Source organism: Dama dama, chromosome 4, assembly GCF_033118175.1.
Source record: "Dama dama isolate Ldn47 chromosome 4, ASM3311817v1, whole genome shotgun sequence".
NCBI lineage: Eukaryota > Metazoa > Chordata > Mammalia > Artiodactyla > Cervidae > Dama > Dama dama.
In genome coordinates this window covers 51,296,643-51,313,582 of record NC_083684.1, presented here as the reverse complement: position 1 = coordinate 51,313,582, position 16,940 = coordinate 51,296,643, and the positions used below count along the sequence as shown (strand labels likewise).

General features: G+C 52.7%; 3 protein-coding genes across 5 annotated transcripts; 2 read left to right on the top strand and 1 right to left on the bottom strand.

The window, feature by feature from the left end:
* Window positions 1–752: 752 nt before the first annotated feature.
* TYROBP (transmembrane immune signaling adaptor TYROBP) lies at window positions 753–3,688 on the top strand. 2 transcript variants are annotated; one of them, XM_061139077.1, is made up of 5 exons: window positions 753–905; window positions 1,285–1,311; window positions 1,473–1,607; window positions 1,765–1,808; window positions 3,453–3,688. In XM_061139077.1, the coding sequence occupies exons 1-5, from the start codon at window positions 851–853 to the stop codon at window positions 3,516–3,518; spliced, it is 327 nt and encodes a 108-aa protein (XP_060995060.1). In that variant the 5' UTR covers window positions 753–850; the 3' UTR covers window positions 3,519–3,688. The 2 variants fall into 2 exon arrangements, with proteins under 2 accessions (XP_060995060.1, XP_060995059.1); XM_061139076.1 differs by having other exon boundaries at window positions 1,762–1,808.
* Window positions 3,689–3,825: 137 nt separating this feature from the next.
* Window positions 3,826–5,312, bottom strand: HCST (hematopoietic cell signal transducer). 2 transcript variants are annotated; one of them, XM_061139079.1, is made up of 4 exons: window positions 5,158–5,312; window positions 4,752–4,775; window positions 4,205–4,336; window positions 3,826–3,972 (listed from the first exon to the last, which is right to left on the bottom strand). In XM_061139079.1, exons 1-4 carry the CDS (start codon window positions 5,198–5,200, stop codon window positions 3,935–3,937), a joined length of 237 nt encoding a protein of 78 aa, XP_060995062.1. In that variant the 5' UTR covers window positions 5,201–5,312; the 3' UTR covers window positions 3,826–3,934. The 2 variants fall into 2 exon arrangements, with proteins under 2 accessions (XP_060995062.1, XP_060995061.1); XM_061139078.1 differs by having other exon boundaries at window positions 3,826–3,975; window positions 5,158–5,311.
* Window positions 5,313–7,347: 2,035 nt separating this feature from the next.
* NFKBID (NFKB inhibitor delta) lies at window positions 7,348–14,370 on the top strand. Its single transcript, XM_061139075.1, has 12 exons — window positions 7,348–7,428; window positions 8,074–8,174; window positions 8,354–8,414; window positions 8,783–9,000; window positions 9,248–9,438; window positions 9,520–9,625; window positions 9,743–9,889; window positions 10,004–10,055; window positions 10,148–10,296; window positions 12,438–12,554; window positions 12,843–13,007; window positions 13,703–14,370. Exons 4-12 carry the CDS (start codon window positions 8,995–8,997, stop codon window positions 13,754–13,756), a joined length of 987 nt encoding a protein of 328 aa, XP_060995058.1. The 5' UTR covers window positions 7,348–7,428; window positions 8,074–8,174; window positions 8,354–8,414; window positions 8,783–8,994; the 3' UTR covers window positions 13,757–14,370.
* The last annotated feature ends 2,570 nt before the right edge of the window (window positions 14,371–16,940 follow it).

Genomic DNA, 16,940 nt, shown 5'->3' with positions numbered 1-16,940 from the left:
CAAGAATACTGGAGTGGGTAACCTATCTCTCCTCCAGGGGATCTTTCCAACCCAGGGATCGAACCCAGGTCTCCCGCATTCCAGGTGGATTCTTTACCAGCTGAGCCACCAGGGGAGCCCAAGAATACTGGATTGGGTAGCCCATCCCTTCTCCAGGCGATCTTCCCAACCCAGGAATCGAACCAGAGTCTCCTGAATTACAGGCAGATTCTTTACCAACTGAGCTACCAGGGAAGCCGCCTCAGAATGGTGTGCTTGGGTTTAAATGCATTAACACTTGGACAGGGTGCCTGTGCATTACTGGAACCCATATCCTGGTGGTATCTTTTAATATCCTATGAACATTACAAGGTTCGGATTGTCAAATAAATATACCTGGTGCTTATAAAAAGCTGACAAGGGTCAGACCCTGTTCTAGAGATACAAATTCATTCGACCCCCACAACACCCTTCAGAGTAGGTACTATTTTACTCCTTGTTTTACAGGTGAGGAAACTGAGGCCCAGAGAGGTTGAGTGACTTGCTCAAGGTTGTCCAGCCAGGAAGAGGCAGAGATTAGCTCCAATCACAGTCAGCCAGAGACCCTCCTGTGACAATGATGGCGGACCTCTGTCTGGGGGTGAAGGTTGAATGGACACATGCGCCCATCGCCCTTCATTCTAACCACTGGAGGCTGCAGCCTGGGGTGTCTTGGCCTGACTCTCTTTGGTGATGTCTGTCTCTGTTCCTCCTCCCCCATCGTCCCCTCCTCCCTCCTGCCACCACCCACCTCAGACTTCCTCCTTTACTTGGACACTACACCACATCCCAGTCGCCTTAGACTGTGGTGTCCAGCAGCGTCACCTGCATCATGGGGGGCCTTAGACCCTCCGACAGGCTCCCATCTCTCCTTCTGACTGTGGGTGGTGAGTTGGGGGCTTCTGCAGCTTCTGGGCTCAGCACAGGGCAGGCAGGGAGCTGGTCGGAAAGAGAGAATCGAAGCGGGGTGAGGTATTGTTGGGACCGCAGCAGATCGCCAGCCCCCCAAACCCTATGAGTCTCTCCCAGAGCCTGCGCCCCCACCCGCCCCAAGATTTAGCCTCTGGGAGAAGCAGAGGGAGGGGACTCTTAAGAGTGTTGCGACAGGACAAGTCGATGTAGAAGGAACACAGTCCAGAGGCCTTGACGACGGCCCCCAGGTCCCTCTCGTGCCCGCCGGGGATCAGGAGACACCCTCCCCAGCTTCTATGCCCACCCCGCAGTCACAGCCCCGTGTCTCAGTTTACCTTCTTTTCCTCTCCTCAGGTCTCAGCCTCGTCCAGGCCCAGAGTGGTAGGTCGAGACCCTGCAATCCCCCGCCCTTCCTCCCAAAGACCACCCCACCTCCGGACCCTTCCCCAGTCTCTCCACACCTCCCCCCCGATGACTGACACCTCCTCCCGACTCCCACTCCCGGGGGTCTCCCCTGACTCCTGTACCACATCCATTCCCAGAATGCAACTGCTCCTCGGTGAGCCCGGGCGTGCTGGCCGGGATCGTGCTGGGGGACCTGGTGCTGACCCTCCTCATCGCCCTGGCCGTGTACTCCCTGGGTCGGCTGGTCCCTCGGGGGCGAGGGGCTGCGGAGGGTGAGTGGGGCTGGCTGGGGATGGCCTGGGACCCTCTGAGGACTTGCCTGGCAAGGGAAGGGTAAACTCCCAAGTCACAACCACCCAAGGGGAGGTGATGGAGGGGCTGACTTTGGAACAAGAAAATAGTCCCAATTCTCACCCCACCCCCCAGCAGTGACCCGGAAACAGCACATCATGGAGACAGAGTCACCTTATCAGGTAAGGAAACCAAGTTCTTGCCTCATCTCTCACTCCGGCCCTGTGGTTATCTGTCTGAAACGTCCCTCCCCCAGTCCCTGCAGAACCCAGACCCTGAAGCCACGTTCCCAGGAGCTCCTCAAACACTGAAGATGAAGCGTCCAAAACTGCTTTCAGTGATCAATCACGACCTTACGCTTAGCTTAAAATGTGCGGAGGGGAAATTCAGGGATGGTTTGCCTCATCCAGAAAGCAGGAAAAGCCCAGCCCAGGACATGCTGATTTCTCAGAGAAGTCCTCCGCAGAGCAGAGGATATAATTCAACCCTAATTTGGTAACTTTAAAATGAGGAGTTTTAGAATTAATAGTGGGGGGCAGGAAGCGGATCTTGTCTCCTTTTGAGAAACTGACAAAAGCCGGAGACTCCTCAGAAAAATCAGTACGAAAAATACAAAATTGTGCATATAATCTACGGGCAGTGCAAGTATCCTTGAAACCCTCCTTAAGAGCCATGATACAGGGACTTCCCTGGTGGTCCAGTGGCTGAGACTCCACGCTCCCAATGCAGGGAGCTCAGGTTCGACCCCTGGTCAGGGAACTAGATCCCACAGGCCGCAACTAAGAACCACGATGCAAATGTCATCTTTCCATCTTCCACCTCCTGTCAGTGTGATTCTTAACCCTTTACGGGGTCATGAGTTCCTCTGAGAAACTAATGGAAGACAAACAGACCCTTTCCAGAAAGATGAACTCCCAGACCAGGCATTTGTATGTGATTTTAGGGATTCTATCTGAGGCAGGCATCTTGGGGCCACAGACCCTTACCCCACCCCCACTGTGAAACTTGCTCTGTGAAGTCTGTTTTATTTGTCTGCAACCAGCTCTGGTTTGCATCACTTGTGGCTTGAAAGTCTCTCTATAAAGTATAAGGATCTCAAGTTTGGCTCCATGAGGACCAGGAGAGTCAAGGGGATTTCCAGTTACTGGGAGGCAGTGACATTTTAGGGCAAAGCCCCAATTTATTCATTCCTTTGGTAAAATTTGTTGACGGCCTGTATAGGCTAGATGCTGGTGAGCTTACATCCTAGTTGGGGAGACAGTCTTGAAGCAAATTAACAAGATCACTTGGGGAGGCAGTGTGAAGAAAATAAAGCAGGTTGATGTGACAATGACTGGGGTGTGGGGAGGAGAAACTAAAGATGAGGAAATCAAGAAATGCCTCTCAGGGAATTCCCTGGTGGTCTAGTGGTTAAGACTCTGTGCTTCCAATACAGGGGGGCCCAGGTTTGATCTCTGGCCTTAGGGAACTAGGATTCCACATGTCATGTGGTCAAAGGAAAAAAGAAATGCCTCTCTGAGAAAATGCCATGAGCTGAGACTAGAAGGGGGAGAAGGAACCTCCCATGGGACTATATGGGGGGCTGGTGTTCCAGGCAGAGAGAAGAGCACACCCAAAGGCCCCTTGCCTGGGGCATAATGGTGAGGCAGAGGGAAGAAGGGAGCATTGAATGCCCTTGAATAAAATCTAGATCTCTTTCATGGCTACAAAGTTGAAGAAGCTGCCAGGGGCCTTGCCAGCCCCTGGAAGAAAGCTAGATTTTCAGTTTATTTGGTCCATACCATGGTGGTCCTTTCACTGATGGTCCACACCCTTCCATCCCTTAGGAGCTCCAAGGCCAGAGGACAGATGTCTACAGCGACCTCAACACACAGAGGCCGTATTACAAATGAGTCCAAAGCAGGGCAGTCAACAACCTGATGCCTGGATCCAGTCATTCCTGATGCCTGCTCAGCACTCTACTCCTAATCCCATCAAGACACAGATCCACAGAGTGGCCTCCATGAGATGTCAGACTTCTCCCCACTACTGCCCCCAAATAAACATTAGAGTGCACAAACAATGCTGAGTTATTCCAGATCCCTGGGCAGATGGGGTGGGGATATATGGGGTCCTGGGGGGATCAAGGACCCAGAAAACAGATAAATGAAAAGGAGCCTTTGGGGAACCTGGGTTCTTTGAGAAAGAATTAGAACAAGAGGTATTTCAATGGCTTTATTCCAGCCCCAAAGCAGGGTGGATTTTCTTGTGCCACCACCCACACACAGGATGAGAGGGTCAGAAGTCAAAACTTGCAGTTACAGGGAAGTCAACCCCTGCCAGGCATGTTGATGTAGATTTTGTCATCTTCTGGGGGTGGGGGAGAGAAAGCATGAGGCCTGACCACCCACCTCCCACCCACATATCCACCCCCTTGGGGACCCCCAGCCTCAGGGGTTTTCTCAGGAGTTCCCCCAAGCACCGCCCCCAGGGTTTCCCCGGAACCTCGAGGGCTTGCCCAAGGCGGGGGGCCCGCCCTGGGGACCCCCTCCCTGGGGACATCTTGTCCCTTTAGGCCCGGCCCTGTCCCTATTCTCACCTTGGGGGGGCCTGCTGCGTAGGCGCGCACACACAAACACCACCACCACAATCAGCAGAGACACAATAGCATCCGCAGCCACAAGGCCTGCCAGGAGTGGCAGAGAGAGGGGCCCACATCCGGAACAGGAACCTGAAGCGGGGGGGACAAAGACCAGAAGGCGGCTGAGGGGGCTTCCAGACACTCAAGGCTGGGCTTCAGGCATCTGATACAAAGGAAATCCCTTTGGGGGTGGCTGTCCCAGAATTCCTGGGGAAGGAGAGGGGTCTTGGAGATTCAGAGAGAAGCTGGGGATGTCTTAGGGCTCCCAGGACTGTGCTTTGGGCACAGTGAGTACCCCTGGAGACAGATCGGGGGGCCGGCGCATTGTTGGGCCTTCAGTTTGGTGATGAGGACGGTGACGTGGGGACCCAGAGAGGGCTGCAGATCCTCTGGCGGCTCCAACTCGAGGATGAGAAGTGAGATTCAGGATTCAGAGGCCACACTTTAGGAATGGAAGCAGGACCTGAGGTGGTGCTGCAAAGGGGAGGGGGGATTGATTTCTCACCTGGGGTCATCTGAGCTGCAGCCACTGTGGAAGGAGAGGGAAGGCAGATCAGTGGGCAGAGGTGGTTCTCAAAACAGGGCGCAGGGAAAGGAGATGCCCTGAGAAATAACCTCCACTCTGGAGAGATCAAATGAGAAGAGGGGCCAAGTAGGAGGGGAGTGCCCAGAGACCCAGAGAGAGACAGGAAATCAGAAGTAGAGGCAGAGACCCAGCAGTAGAAGGGGATGGACAGGCAGCCATCCAAATTCAGCTTCCCTTCCCAAAGAACTGGCCCAGAAGTTCATTTCTGGAAAGGAAAGGGCACTGAGAGGACCCGCCCTCAGCACCTCTCCCTTCAGATGCCACCCCAAACTGTTCACAAAACTCTAACACCCCCCGCCCCAGCCCCCGTAACCACTGGCTTCACCTGGGAGCAAAAGCAGGAACAGGATGGTGGCTGGCGGGACCATGGTGGACTGGGGGCTGGAAGGGACCTCTCAAAGGGCTTTGGACCAGAGAAGTCCTGAGGAACAATGGGGGAGTGGAGAGGCAGCAATAGCGGATGTCACCCTGCTGGTGACAAGGCCACCTGCTTCCTGTGTGTCTGTGTGGGAGGGGGAGAGGTGATGGATCCCTCTGACTGCCTTCAGGGACAAACCAGGGGGAGGGTCAGAGAGACCAGGGAGGCTGCTATGATTGTCCAGGTGAGACATGACAGGTAGACCAGGGTGTGGGCACTGGGGAGATTCTGGCGAGATTTTTAAAGTAGAGACGACAAAACTTGCTGATGGAGTGGATATGAGTGTGTATGAGAAAGAGGGATCCAGGATGACCGAAGATTCTGGTCTGAGCAATTAAGGACAGAGAATCCTTTGACAGGATGGAGTTTAGGGGAAAAAGTGCCCAGGTTTGGCAAACGGATTTGGAAATGCCTGATAGAGCTCCCTGCGGAGAAGCTGAATGACCACAGTGGCCTCTTTGAGTTCATGGAATGTCTGGTCTGGAGATGTAAATTTGGGGACTGATGGCTCATGGATGGTATTTAAAGCCATAAGACTGGATGAGATCATCAAGGAAGTGAGTAGAGACAGAGAAACACCACCTCCCCCACCACCAAGAAAGGGTGAAGAGGAGTAAACAGGCAGGAAAACGGAAGGAGCAGCAAGTGAGGGAGGAGAAACAGGAGAGCACAGTCTTGAAAGCAGGGGAGAAATGTGATATACATGGTCACCAAGATGGGAACTGAGAAACGAGCCTCCCACTGGAATGACAGTCTGCTTGAGGGCTGGGAATTCCTGCCTGCTTAGTTCACAGCTACACCACAGCACCCAGCAAAGTGCCTCCCTTGCAGTAATAAATTGTTTTTAACGAGGAATGAACAAATGAGAACTGGCCCCTGAAAAAGAATGTGATGTGGGAAAGAGGGGAAATTTGAGTCCACCTACATCACTCTTACCTATAGACCTTTCCTCCCTTGAGACCAAGGAGTCCAGAACCCCAGCCCCCTTCTCCCTGGACCTGGTATTACTGGCAGCGTCCTCCCACCCTCCACCAGCCCAGGGCCTTGAAGTCGAGGCCTCCAACATCCACTTGGACAAAGATCCAGAAATTCGGGTCCCCAGTTCCCTCCTCCTTCAGGAGTCCGCCACCCCAGGCACCTTCTCCCTCAGACTGAAGACAGGGTTCCCAATTCCTCTTTCCCAGGAGACTTCGGAGTCGGGACTACAAAATGAGCTCCGCCCATTCAGACACCAGACTCGCTCGAGCGCACCGCGGGGACTCCCGCGCTTGTGGGCAGGGCCCTGCCCAGGACTGGGCGGGGCCAGAATCTGCGTTTAAAATCTCGCGGGGGGACCCGGTCCAAGATCGGGGACCCGGCGGCGGCTCCGCGGGAAAGCAGCGAGGCTGGCGCAGCGCCGAGGCCGGGGCCCTGGGGGCCCGCAATCAGCACCACGGAATCCCCGAGGTAACTGGGGGGCGGGGAGGTGAGGTACGCTCGGCCCCTAAGAGAGAGGCTGGGGGCCGAAGATGGACATCAAGAGTGAGGGGTTTAGCATCAAGCTGAGAGTGAGAACCCAATGTGTGCAGGGGGTAGAGGGTGCAAAGTCCTGGGTCGTGATGCCGGAGCGGCTGGGATTCTGGGATCCGAGTCCGGAGAGCTAAAAGACTGGGGATCCGGAGTCTTAGGTCCTGGGGATGAAAGTGCTGGGAAGCCCCGAGCCCTGCCTGGGTCCTAGGAGGAGGGGCTGGCGACCCAGCCGCCGTACTCTAGAAAGAGGCTGGATTGAGTCCTTGGGGGCGTTTGAAATTGGCCAAGGTCTAGACAGACAAGGTCCAAGGCTTGGCCGCAGGGATGCTCTCTACCCGTGACCCTGGCCCCACCCTGGGATTTCCCGAGTCGCCACCCGGCCCGGGTCCTCGGTCTGAGCAGGAATTCCCCATGTGCGGGGATTCCACGAACGCCACGCTTGGCCACGCATCTTGTTTCGGAGCCGGACACCTGGTGTACCGGGTAGAGAGGAAGAGGGAGGTGGAAGATTCCCTTGCGTGAGCGCCGTGACGTCAGCGCGTCGCGTCTGGACTGTTTCCGAGTCCGCCCTCCAGCACTTAACCCTTTCTCCGCCCGAACCGGGTGAGGGCCGAGGGCCCAGGCTTCTGGGGTCGCGTGAACGAGAAGTCTGGAAACTGGGACTCCCAGGTCCTAGAGGGGAGTAGGCTGAGGCTCGGACTCCTGGGTCCTGGGGTAGAGGTTGCGAGTCTCCCAGACTCCTGTGGGGTGGGGCTTGAACTCCTGGGTCTGAAGAAGGGGGCAAGGTCCGAACTTTTGGATCCCTGAAGAGCCAGGGGGCTGTTGACTTCGTGGTTCCTTAGGGAGAGGGCTGGGGACTCGCATATCTGGTTTCCCGAGGAAAAGTATCAGGGCAGCTTCTAGGGCAGAGAGATTTGGGAACCTGGATGTGCGTCTCTGTGAAGGGAAGCCCGGCATCCCCCCGAATTCCTCAGGACTGGGAGATCTGGGGGTGGGGTGCGGTGGGATTTTTCACGGAAGTGGCGGTCAAAGGGAGGGGGGCTGCAGAGGGCGTCCTCCACCCCCTTCCTTAGTTTCCACGACGCTGGTGGAAAGTTGGGTCAGAGGGGAAAGTGCGGAGCAAAAGGAAGGAAACGGCGGAGGCGGCTGCGGCGCCGCACCCGAAATCTTAGATTGGCTTTGGAGTTCTCAGGCGACAGCAGTGTGCCAGTTTTTTCCGCGCGGGAGGGAGGAGGAGGATGCTCAGATCCACTCCCCCGCGCCCTTGGGTGACTTAAAGACCCCTGATAACTTCCCTCCCTCCTCACCCCGCAGTGAGCCGGAATGAGCGCAGCCATTGCCCGTCACAGACGGTGAAGAAGCTGCTAGAAGAACAGAGGCGCCGCCAGCAGCAGCCAGACGCCGGTGGGCTACCGGTGAGCCCCAGGACGCCCTGTAAACTACAACTCCCATGAGGCCGTGTCCTGGTGGGCAAGGGCCCTCAGGGCTGACGAGAGATGTAGTCCTGACTTAGATGCCCTGTAGGTGGGGAATGGGTGCCGAGAAGTCTGCTGGATAAATGCCCCCTTGTTTCTTTTTGTTTCGGCCTCCACAGGGACAGTTCCCACCTCCCCTGGCCCAGCCCCTGACTTCATCTGTGAATGAGGGTGATGCTGGTAAGTCTGGAAACTCACTTGGTTCCCTCAGGGACTCAACCATCCCCTCTCTTAGAACTTTCCAGAACTTAGGTGTTAGGCTCCCTCGTTCTTGCCGAGACCTGGTAGCAGTTTGATCTCCCAGATTCTCTGGAGCTCAGTAGTTTCTGCACGTAGTCCTTCAGGGGCCCAGGCTCCCAGCCTGGAGTCTAGGCCCTCACTCAGTGTTCAGGCATTTAGGCCCCCACAGTCCAAACCTCCAGCCCTTTGATGCCCCAGAGGTACTAGCTGTCTCTGTCCTGGGGACGCTGGGCCCTCATACAGCTCCTGTCTGAGCTGCTACTTCCCTGACTGGTAACCGGGCCTGCCCCTGCTCCTCTCACACACAGGCCATACTCACTTCCCTGCACACCAGGAGACTGTGGGTTCTGGACTTGGCAGCCTGGCGCCCCCCACTGGCTTTGTAGACTGGGACCCCAACACGCATGCTGCCTACACGGACAGCCTCTACTCTTATCCTGCTTCTGCTGCTGAAAGTTTTCTGACTCCTGACTTCTACTCACCCTCGGACCCAGGGCGGCCGTGTTCATTTCCCCTGGGGATGGAGGTGAGACTGACAATGGGAACTGGATGCTGAAGGGTCCCTGAGATGCCCAGTTGCCCTTATGCAGCACAGCATTCTGAGATGTCTGGGTTAGGAGCCCATTCCTCAGATGGGCAAAACTGAGACCCAAAGGTCCAGGGTTACTGGCCGCAGGTGGAACATGCAGCCACTCTGCCTAGCACTCTGTATGTGTATGTGTGTGGTGGAAAGAGGGAATTCTCAGCTGACTGGCTCTCCCCACCCCCTTCAGGACCCCCTGGACACTCGGCTCTATGCAGACCCTTCCCTGCCACAGGCAGGATCCTGGAGGGCTTCTGGGCTCCCCTCAGGACCTCCACAGTTGCCTCCTGTGGTCACTGGACCATCCCTGGACACTGCCCGTGCTCACATGCTGGCTCTAGGACCCCAAAAGCTGCTGGCGCAGGATGAGGAAGGAGACACGTGAGTACAGGGGAGTGGAGTCTGCGGGCTTCGTGCTCAGCTGGGGTGCTGTGCTCATTGCTGCCCCCCACCTGTCCCCAGGCTCCTGCACCTGTTTGCGGCTCGGGGGTTGCGCTGGGCAGCATATGCTGCAGCTGAGATGCTCCAAGCGTACAGACATCTGGACATTCGTGAGCATAAGGGCAAGGTGAGGGCTGGAGGCTTGGTCTCCTGAATCTGAGGACAAAAGGGCTGGGGGCCTGGGTCCTGGTTTTCAAAGGGTAGGGGATGGGGGGCCCAAACTGACCTTTCTTGACACCTGCAGACCCCTCTTCTGGTGGCTGCTGCTGCCAACCAACCCCTGATTGTGGAGGATCTACTGAACCTGGGAGCGGAACCCAACGCCACTGACCATCAAGGACGTTCTGTCTTACACGTGGCCGCTACGTATGGGCTCCCAAGAGTCCTCTCGGTATGTCCATTTGGCAGGTGGGATGAGTGGGATGGGCTAGATTGCCTAGATCCTGACTTTCAGGGCTACACAGCCCTGAGAGACTCTAAGCCAGCTCTCTGCCTTCTCCTCCAGGCTGTAATTAACTCAGGGGTTCGGGTTGACATAGAAGCCAGAGACTTTGAGGGTAAGTTGAATGGTGGGCATTGTGTTGTGGCAGGTGGGGCTGGGTCGGGGGAGTGCTCCAAATGTAAAGTCCTCACTGTCTCTGCTCTGCAGGCCTCACCCCACTCCACACAGCCATCCTGGCCCTCAACGTGGCTATGCACCCACCTGACCTATATCCCCCAGTACTGAGTACCCAGGCCCAGGACAGGCTGGCTTGTGTCAAGATGTTGCTGCACATGGGTGCTGATCACACCAGCCAGGTGAGCTGGGCAGTGGACAGCTAGCCCCCAGGAGGGCATGTGGGATGGGAGTTCTTGAATGTCCAAGAAGGCTAAATAAATGCTGACTTGCCCCTTGTCAGTGGCGTGAACTTAAACATGTTACTTCACTTCTCTGTGCCCCAGTTGTCAACTGGGAATAATATTAATGATTTTAGCTTATATTTATCAAGCACTTAACTGTTACTAAACACTAAGTTTCACTGATTAGCTAATTGAATTCTCACAAACACGCTTTGATGCATGTGCTATTATTGCATTCTCCATTTTAATGATAATGAAACTGAGGCTCAAGGACTCAAAAATCTTGTACCTTGAACGTGTCAGAGAGGGGATTCAAGCCCAGGTGGCCTGACCCTAGAATCTAGCTCTTAATACATATATTCTCCTCCTTCCTGCCAGTAGCTCCTTCAAAGGCTGGCTGAAAGAATTACACATCCACTCATTGTTTTGGATATTTTTGTTTTAAGAACTCTGAACACAGATAAAGTACAGAAAATAATGTTGATATAATAAACTCCACCTACCCAACATAAATAACCAGCTATGAGTTGCTGGGTTATCACTTCTCCACTTCCCTGTATTTCTTTTAAGTAAATCCAAGCTTATAATTTTATGGGTAAAATTATACCCATAAATATTTGTCTTAAAAGATAAGAATTCTTTTTAACCTCAGTACCATTATTCCACCTTAAAAAAATTAACAATCTCATAATAGCAAATATCTTGTGTTCAAATTTTTGTTTGGCTCTAAAGTAACATACGGGCTTCCCAGGTGGCACAGCAGTAGAGAATCCCCTGCCAAGCAGGAGACGAGGGTTCGATCCTGGGTCGGGAAGATCCCCTCAAGAAGGATATAGCAATCCACTCCAATATTCTTGCCTGGAAAATCCCATGCACAAAGGAGCCTGGCAGGCTCTAGTCCATGGGGTCACAAAGGATCGGACACAACTTAGTGACTGAGCATGCAAGCACAGTAACATACGTTTATTTTTTTCATTACAAAAACCCCAAAAAAACTTTGATCCAAATAAAGCCCACACATTGCAATGATATGTCCATTTTTTTCCCTTTTTAAAAAAATTTTTATTGAAGTATAGTTGATTTACAACATTATGTTAGTTTCAGGTATACAGCAAAGTGATTTATTTGTACATATATATATACATATTCTATTTCATATTCTTTTCCATTATGGTTTATTACAGGATATTAAGTCTAGTTCCCTGTGCTACACAGTAGGACCTTGTTTGTCTATTTTAGATGTAGTAGTTTGTTTCCGCTAATCCCAAACTCCTAATTTATCCTCCCCCACCCTGTTTTCCCTTTTAGCAAGTATAAGTTTGTTTTCTATGTCTAAACACACAATTTTTCATGTTTATTATCATTAGGGATTCTTTGAAGGCACATAATAAAGTTTCATCATGGAAAATGTCTTTATTTGCTTCAAAATGTGAAGAGAGCTACTCAGTATGGAAGTAGATATAGGCTTAGGTAGTCCACTGATAAATGCTTCTCAGCTCCCATCCTTGTAGATAAAATAGTCCATGTGGGACGTGGGTGCATTTTATTGTGTTCAATAGAATGTGGGCTGGCCAGGGCAGCTGCTAGTCCAGACATCCAGAGAGCTCCTTTGGAGGACTAGAAAAGGAGTTTTTTTCTCAATGATACCTGGGCTTGAAAACTGTCTTAATGAATATACAGTTCAGTGGTGCTTATGATCTGAATGTGTGCTTGTGTTCACTCAATTGCTCAGTTGTGTCCGACTCTTTACAAGCCCACGAACTATAGCCCACAAGGCTCATCTGTCCGTGAGATTTTCCTGGCAAGAATACTAGAGTGGGTTGCCATTTCCTCCTCCAGGGGATCTTCCCAACCCAGGGATCGAAACCATGTCTCTTGTGTCTCCTGCATTGGCAGGCAAAGTCTTTACCACTGCTCCATGATCTGAATGGCACCCCCTTAAATCTGGTATTCTTGTAAAGTGCACAGTGCATGCACCTGTCTAATGCACATATGGGTGCTTGCAAAAGAGGAACAGAGTCTCTAAAGGCTTTTGGGCTCCATGGGTGGAGGCCTGGGTATGAGGACTGGCCTGACCTCTGCCGTTCCCCTCTCCACAGGAGATCAAGAGCAACAAGACTGTTCTGCACTTGGCTGTGCAGGCCGCCAACCCAACCCTGGTTCAGCTGCTCCTGGCACTGCCCCGGGGAGACCTGCGGGCCTTTGTCAACATGAAGGTAGGGGCCTGGGCTGGAATGTGCAGATTGGGTGAGATGTGGCAGAGACAGGCAGCTGGATGCTGGGGGTCTTGTGGCTGTGGCTGTGGAGGGGACGATGTATAGGATGTGGACCTAGACCGGGGGCATGTGTTGGGCACAGACAGAGGGCTGTGTGGAATGTGGTGTGGAGCAGAGATGTGAGAGGGGACATGTGGGACATGAACATGGTAGTATAGAGAGTGTGAGGTCGAGAGCCCAGGCCAGCTGAGTCTGCATCCTTAGCAGTCCTCCCCTCACTGTCTCCAGGCCCATGGGAACACCGCCCTCCACATGGCGGCCGCCCTGCCCCCTGGACCGGCCCAGGAGGCCATTGTGCGGCGCCTGCTGGCAGCTGGAGCGGATCCAACACTGCGCAACCTGGAGAACGAGCAGCCTGTCCACCTGCTACGGCCTGGGCCGGGCCCCGAGGGGGTGAGCACTGAGCCAGCCCTTACTGCAGGGTGAACCTCTGACCCCATCCATTCCTGACTTTAGAGGGTGACTTGTGGTGTCAGAAGGTGATCTTGACCCTTCTCCGACCTCGACTTCAAAATGTGACCTTGCTCTGGTTAATACTTCCCACTTCCATTGCAACGGGCTTGGGTTTGATTCCTGGTCTGGGAACTAAGATCCCACATGCCATGCAGCACAGCCAAAAAACAAAAGTGACCTTGGACCTCAGTGTCTGCTCCCTTGCCTGATAAGGTGACTCCTCCTGATCTCTATTTAAACCCTGACCTCAGAGTATGACCTCTACTTTTAACCCTGAATCCTGACCTTAAGGTGTGACCTTTGATCCCCAGGATAACCTCCAGCCCCCTGACTTTTAGTCCTGACCTCAAAGTGGGACTTCTGACCCTCAAATGTGACTCTGACTCCTAGCTTCTCCCTTTGGACTCCCAGTCCTCAATGCTAATCCCAAGATGGGAACTCTCAGGCAGCAACACCTTTGCTCAGGAGCCTTGATTCATTGTGTGCATGAGGCTTAACCCCCATTCCCACACGTTTGACCTTCAAACCCATCTGACTCGACTCACTTCTCTCTGACCCCCAGCTTCACAGGATGCGCCTGCCCCATCTCTCCCTGCAGCCTCTCAAACTTCTCCCCCGTCTTGTTTTGTTCACAGCTCCGGCAGCTGTTGAAGAGGAGCCGAGTGGCACCCCCAGGCCTGTCCTCTTAGGACGCAAACCCAGAACCTGGACTGATTTTCCAGTCCCCACCGTCCTGTGGGACAACCAGCGTATGCTAATGTTGCAAATTCGTGATAATGTATGTGGACAATGTCCAGCCTTTGGGGTCTTACATTAAAACCCCAAAATGGCTGCTAGGGGGTAAACAGTCCCCAATATTTGGGGCGGTATGATACCCCTCCCCCACCCACAAGGAGCCCCCTTGATGATTTCTGTGAAATCGAGGCCCCTTGATTGTTTCTGTGAAACACCCTAGACCCCCCCAACCCTTTCCCCTGCAGGATCTTTCAGGGTCCCCTCCGCTAACTCAGCTCTTTACATCTGGAACCCCAGGTATAACTCCCTTACATGGTACTTGGAGTACCCCCAAAAACAGCTTCTGGTACCATCCCAGTAGAGCTCCAAGATCACCCAGTGACCTTCCCGGGACCTAACCCCTTCAGGTCCCTAACCCTGAGACATAGGAAGGACTCTCCTAAGTTAGAGTCTCCTTGGCCTTTTTAAGTCGACTCAACCAGGCCCCGTCCCAGACCTCGATATTTCCAGTGAATCCCCTCCCCTCTCTGAAACTCCTGATTAAACTCAGCCTGGACTGGAACCGTTACTATCTAATCGCTCATCCTTGGTGCAGGGCAGCGACTGAGGAGCTGTGTTTGGGTGAACGTGTCTGGGTGGGGTGTTGTAGCAGACACTGTAGGGGGGCCAAGTCCACATCCTGTCACCCTCCCCATCAACACTGGTGGTCTGCCTGCCAGGGCCAGCACGTGAGTCTTTGCCTGTGGGCCTTCTCAGACCCCTGGTGCCCCCTTTGCCTCTTCCCACCTCAGTAGCCCTCAACCAGTGACTGACTGAAGGGAGATGGTGTGTAAATGCTCCAGGCCCACCCCCTCAGTGGGGATGACTGTGCATGTTCTGCACAGGCTCTCAAAGTTCCCTGATGGAATGAGCCTCCAATTCTCTACCCACTGGTCCTGGCTTGCTAACATGCCCTTTTGTGGCAGCTTTTTCCCTTTTCTGCATCACTTCCTGTTTCCCCCACCAGTGTTTTCCGGCCCTTCCAGGTAATCATGTCCTCAAATCCTTGCCTCAGCCTCTGCTTTTGGAGAAACCTTAACTAAAGACAGAAGGCCTCCACAATGCCCCCTTCTCATGCCCCACAGCCTCTGCTCTGGCCTCCATTCCAATCTCATCCCTCCAGAAAGCCCTCTGACCCGTGTTAGTCCCCACTGCTTGGGGCCTCTCACGGACAGCAAACCAGGCACACTTGAGGGTGCGGGCCAGTGTCTCTACCCCAAGACCTAAGGCTTAAAACAACCACCACTTTTTTTGGCCATGATTTTGCAATCTGGGCTGGGCTGAGCTGGGCAGTTCTGCTGTCTTGCTTTGGTCACTCGTGTGGCTGCAGTCAGCTGGAGGCCTGCTTGGGCTGGACAATGGCACTCACATGTCTGAGAGTTCGGTCAAGATGGCTGAAACCCCTGAATGTGAACCGAGCATCCCTCTCTGGCCCCTCCAGGAGGGTGGGAGGATCCCTTCACATGATAGCTCCAAGAGAACAAGACCCTGCTCACATCATGCTTGCTGACACCACACTGGTCAAAGTCCGTCATGTGGCCAAGTCCAGAATCTGTGGGGAGGAGGGTACTGCCCAAGGACAAGACTGGGAGGTGGGGTCATTGGTGGTGCCAGCACCAGTCTCCCACATCAGCTGCCCTGGACCAGCACGTATGTGCTCCTCTGTGTGGACTCACATCCTGGCAGCTGATCCATGAAAAATTCATAAAAATATGTCATATTTCATCAGTTCTAGGAAGAACTTAATAGGAATTTATCTTACAGTCAATTATGTGACCTAGTTTAATGTCAGCATATTTTTCCTTTGTGGTATGCAAAATAATGGTATTTATTTTTGATAGCATCTTAGATTCTGTTGACATATATGTATCCCAACATGTATCAAAACACACACATTCACACACACAGACACCACTAACATGATAACATGTCTGTATGTGTGTTTGTGTGCGCTCTGTTGTGTCTGACTGCGACCCTATGGACTCTGGCCCACCAGGTTCCTCCATCCATGGAATTTTCCAGGCAAGGATACTGGAGCGGGTTGCCATTTTCTTCTCCAGGGAATCTTTCTGACCCAAGAATTGAACCCACCTCTCTTGAGTCTCCTGCATTGGCAGGCAGATTTTTTACCACTGAGCCACCTGGGAAGCCCAACATATCTCTAAGAAAACTGCTTTACTAAAAGAATCAAACTGCTTTCAGTGGGAAAATAGAGTGGCTTAGGGGGCACAAGAGCATCAAATAAGCAATAGTAAAGTTATTTTTCCTGCTGGAATTTCAATAAAACAGTGTTTTTAAACTAATTACTCTAAGTATAGCCATTAAAATGCAAATATTCTTAAGGAATCATGTACTGAGCATATTGAGCAAAATGGCCTTTCATTTTCTATCCCACCTGCTCAGAGCCCCTTACCCATTGTTAGCCTGTTAATCACCCTTGGCTGTGAAAATAGAAAGGCAAGTTTTCCCCTGTGTGTAGTGCTAGTTATAGATTTCTAATCTGATGTTAAAACCAGATCAGAATGATGTTTCTAACTGGGTTCTCTTTTTTGACCACACTGCAAGGAATGTGGGGTCTTAGTTTTTCAACCGGGGATCGAACCCATGCCCCCTGAAGTGGAAGTGGGGTGTCTTAACTACTGGGCCACCAGGGAAGTCCCAGAAACTGCGTTCTTAATAAAACTGTAACATTGTATCCAAGTTGCATCATGTAGACATCTTTCTCCCAATACTTATCATGTCTATATTTAATATACATGACCTATATTTACATGTATATATTATGTAGAGCTCACCACGGTGAGCTCATTGGTCCTTTGGGAAAAATAGAAAAACTGCTCCCTCCCTTAGCGGTCTGTCAGAAAATTGTGCTATCATAATATTAGGACACGACACATTACTGCCATCTGCTGGGAAGCTCTGGTAAAAATGCGATCTGCAGTGTCTAGGAGATGAGTGGTACCGCTTGAAATGTTGCAGAGAGCAACCTGAACACCATATGCGACATCCATGGATTATTAGCCAGGGGCTTAGCAAAAGGGCCGAGTGCGGGCACTGGAGCCAGGTTTCCTGGGTTGGATTTCTAGCTCCAACGCTTCC

Excerpts from the sequence above, each read along its gene's own strand:
- HCST (XM_061139078.1), bottom strand. The coding sequence starts at position 5,200 with ATGGTCCCGCCAGCCACCATCCTGTTCCTGCTTTTGCTCCCAG. Across the intron at positions 4,776-5,157 it reads GTTCCTGCTTTTGCTCCCAG|TGGCTGCAGCTCAGATGACC; the intron begins GTGAAGCCAGTG and ends CTCCTTCCACAG. Across the intron at positions 4,337-4,751 it reads TGCAGCTCAGATGACCCCAG|GTTCCTGTTCCGGATGTGGG; the intron begins GTGAGAAATCAA and ends CCCCCGCTTCAG.
- TYROBP (XM_061139076.1), top strand. The coding sequence starts at position 851 with ATGGGGGGCCTTAGACCCTCCGACAGGCTCCCATCTCTCCTTCTGACT. Across the intron at positions 906-1,284 it reads TCTCCTTCTGACTGTGGGTG|GTCTCAGCCTCGTCCAGGCC; the intron begins GTGAGTTGGGGG and ends TCCTCTCCTCAG. Across the intron at positions 1,809-3,452 it reads AGACAGAGTCACCTTATCAG|GAGCTCCAAGGCCAGAGGAC; the intron begins GTAAGGAAACCA and ends TCCATCCCTTAG.
- NFKBID (XM_061139075.1), top strand. Across the intron at positions 9,439-9,519 it reads CAGGATGAGGAAGGAGACAC|GCTCCTGCACCTGTTTGCGG; the intron begins GTGAGTACAGGG and ends ACCTGTCCCCAG. Across the intron at positions 9,626-9,742 it reads TTCGTGAGCATAAGGGCAAG|ACCCCTCTTCTGGTGGCTGC; the intron begins GTGAGGGCTGGA and ends TGACACCTGCAG.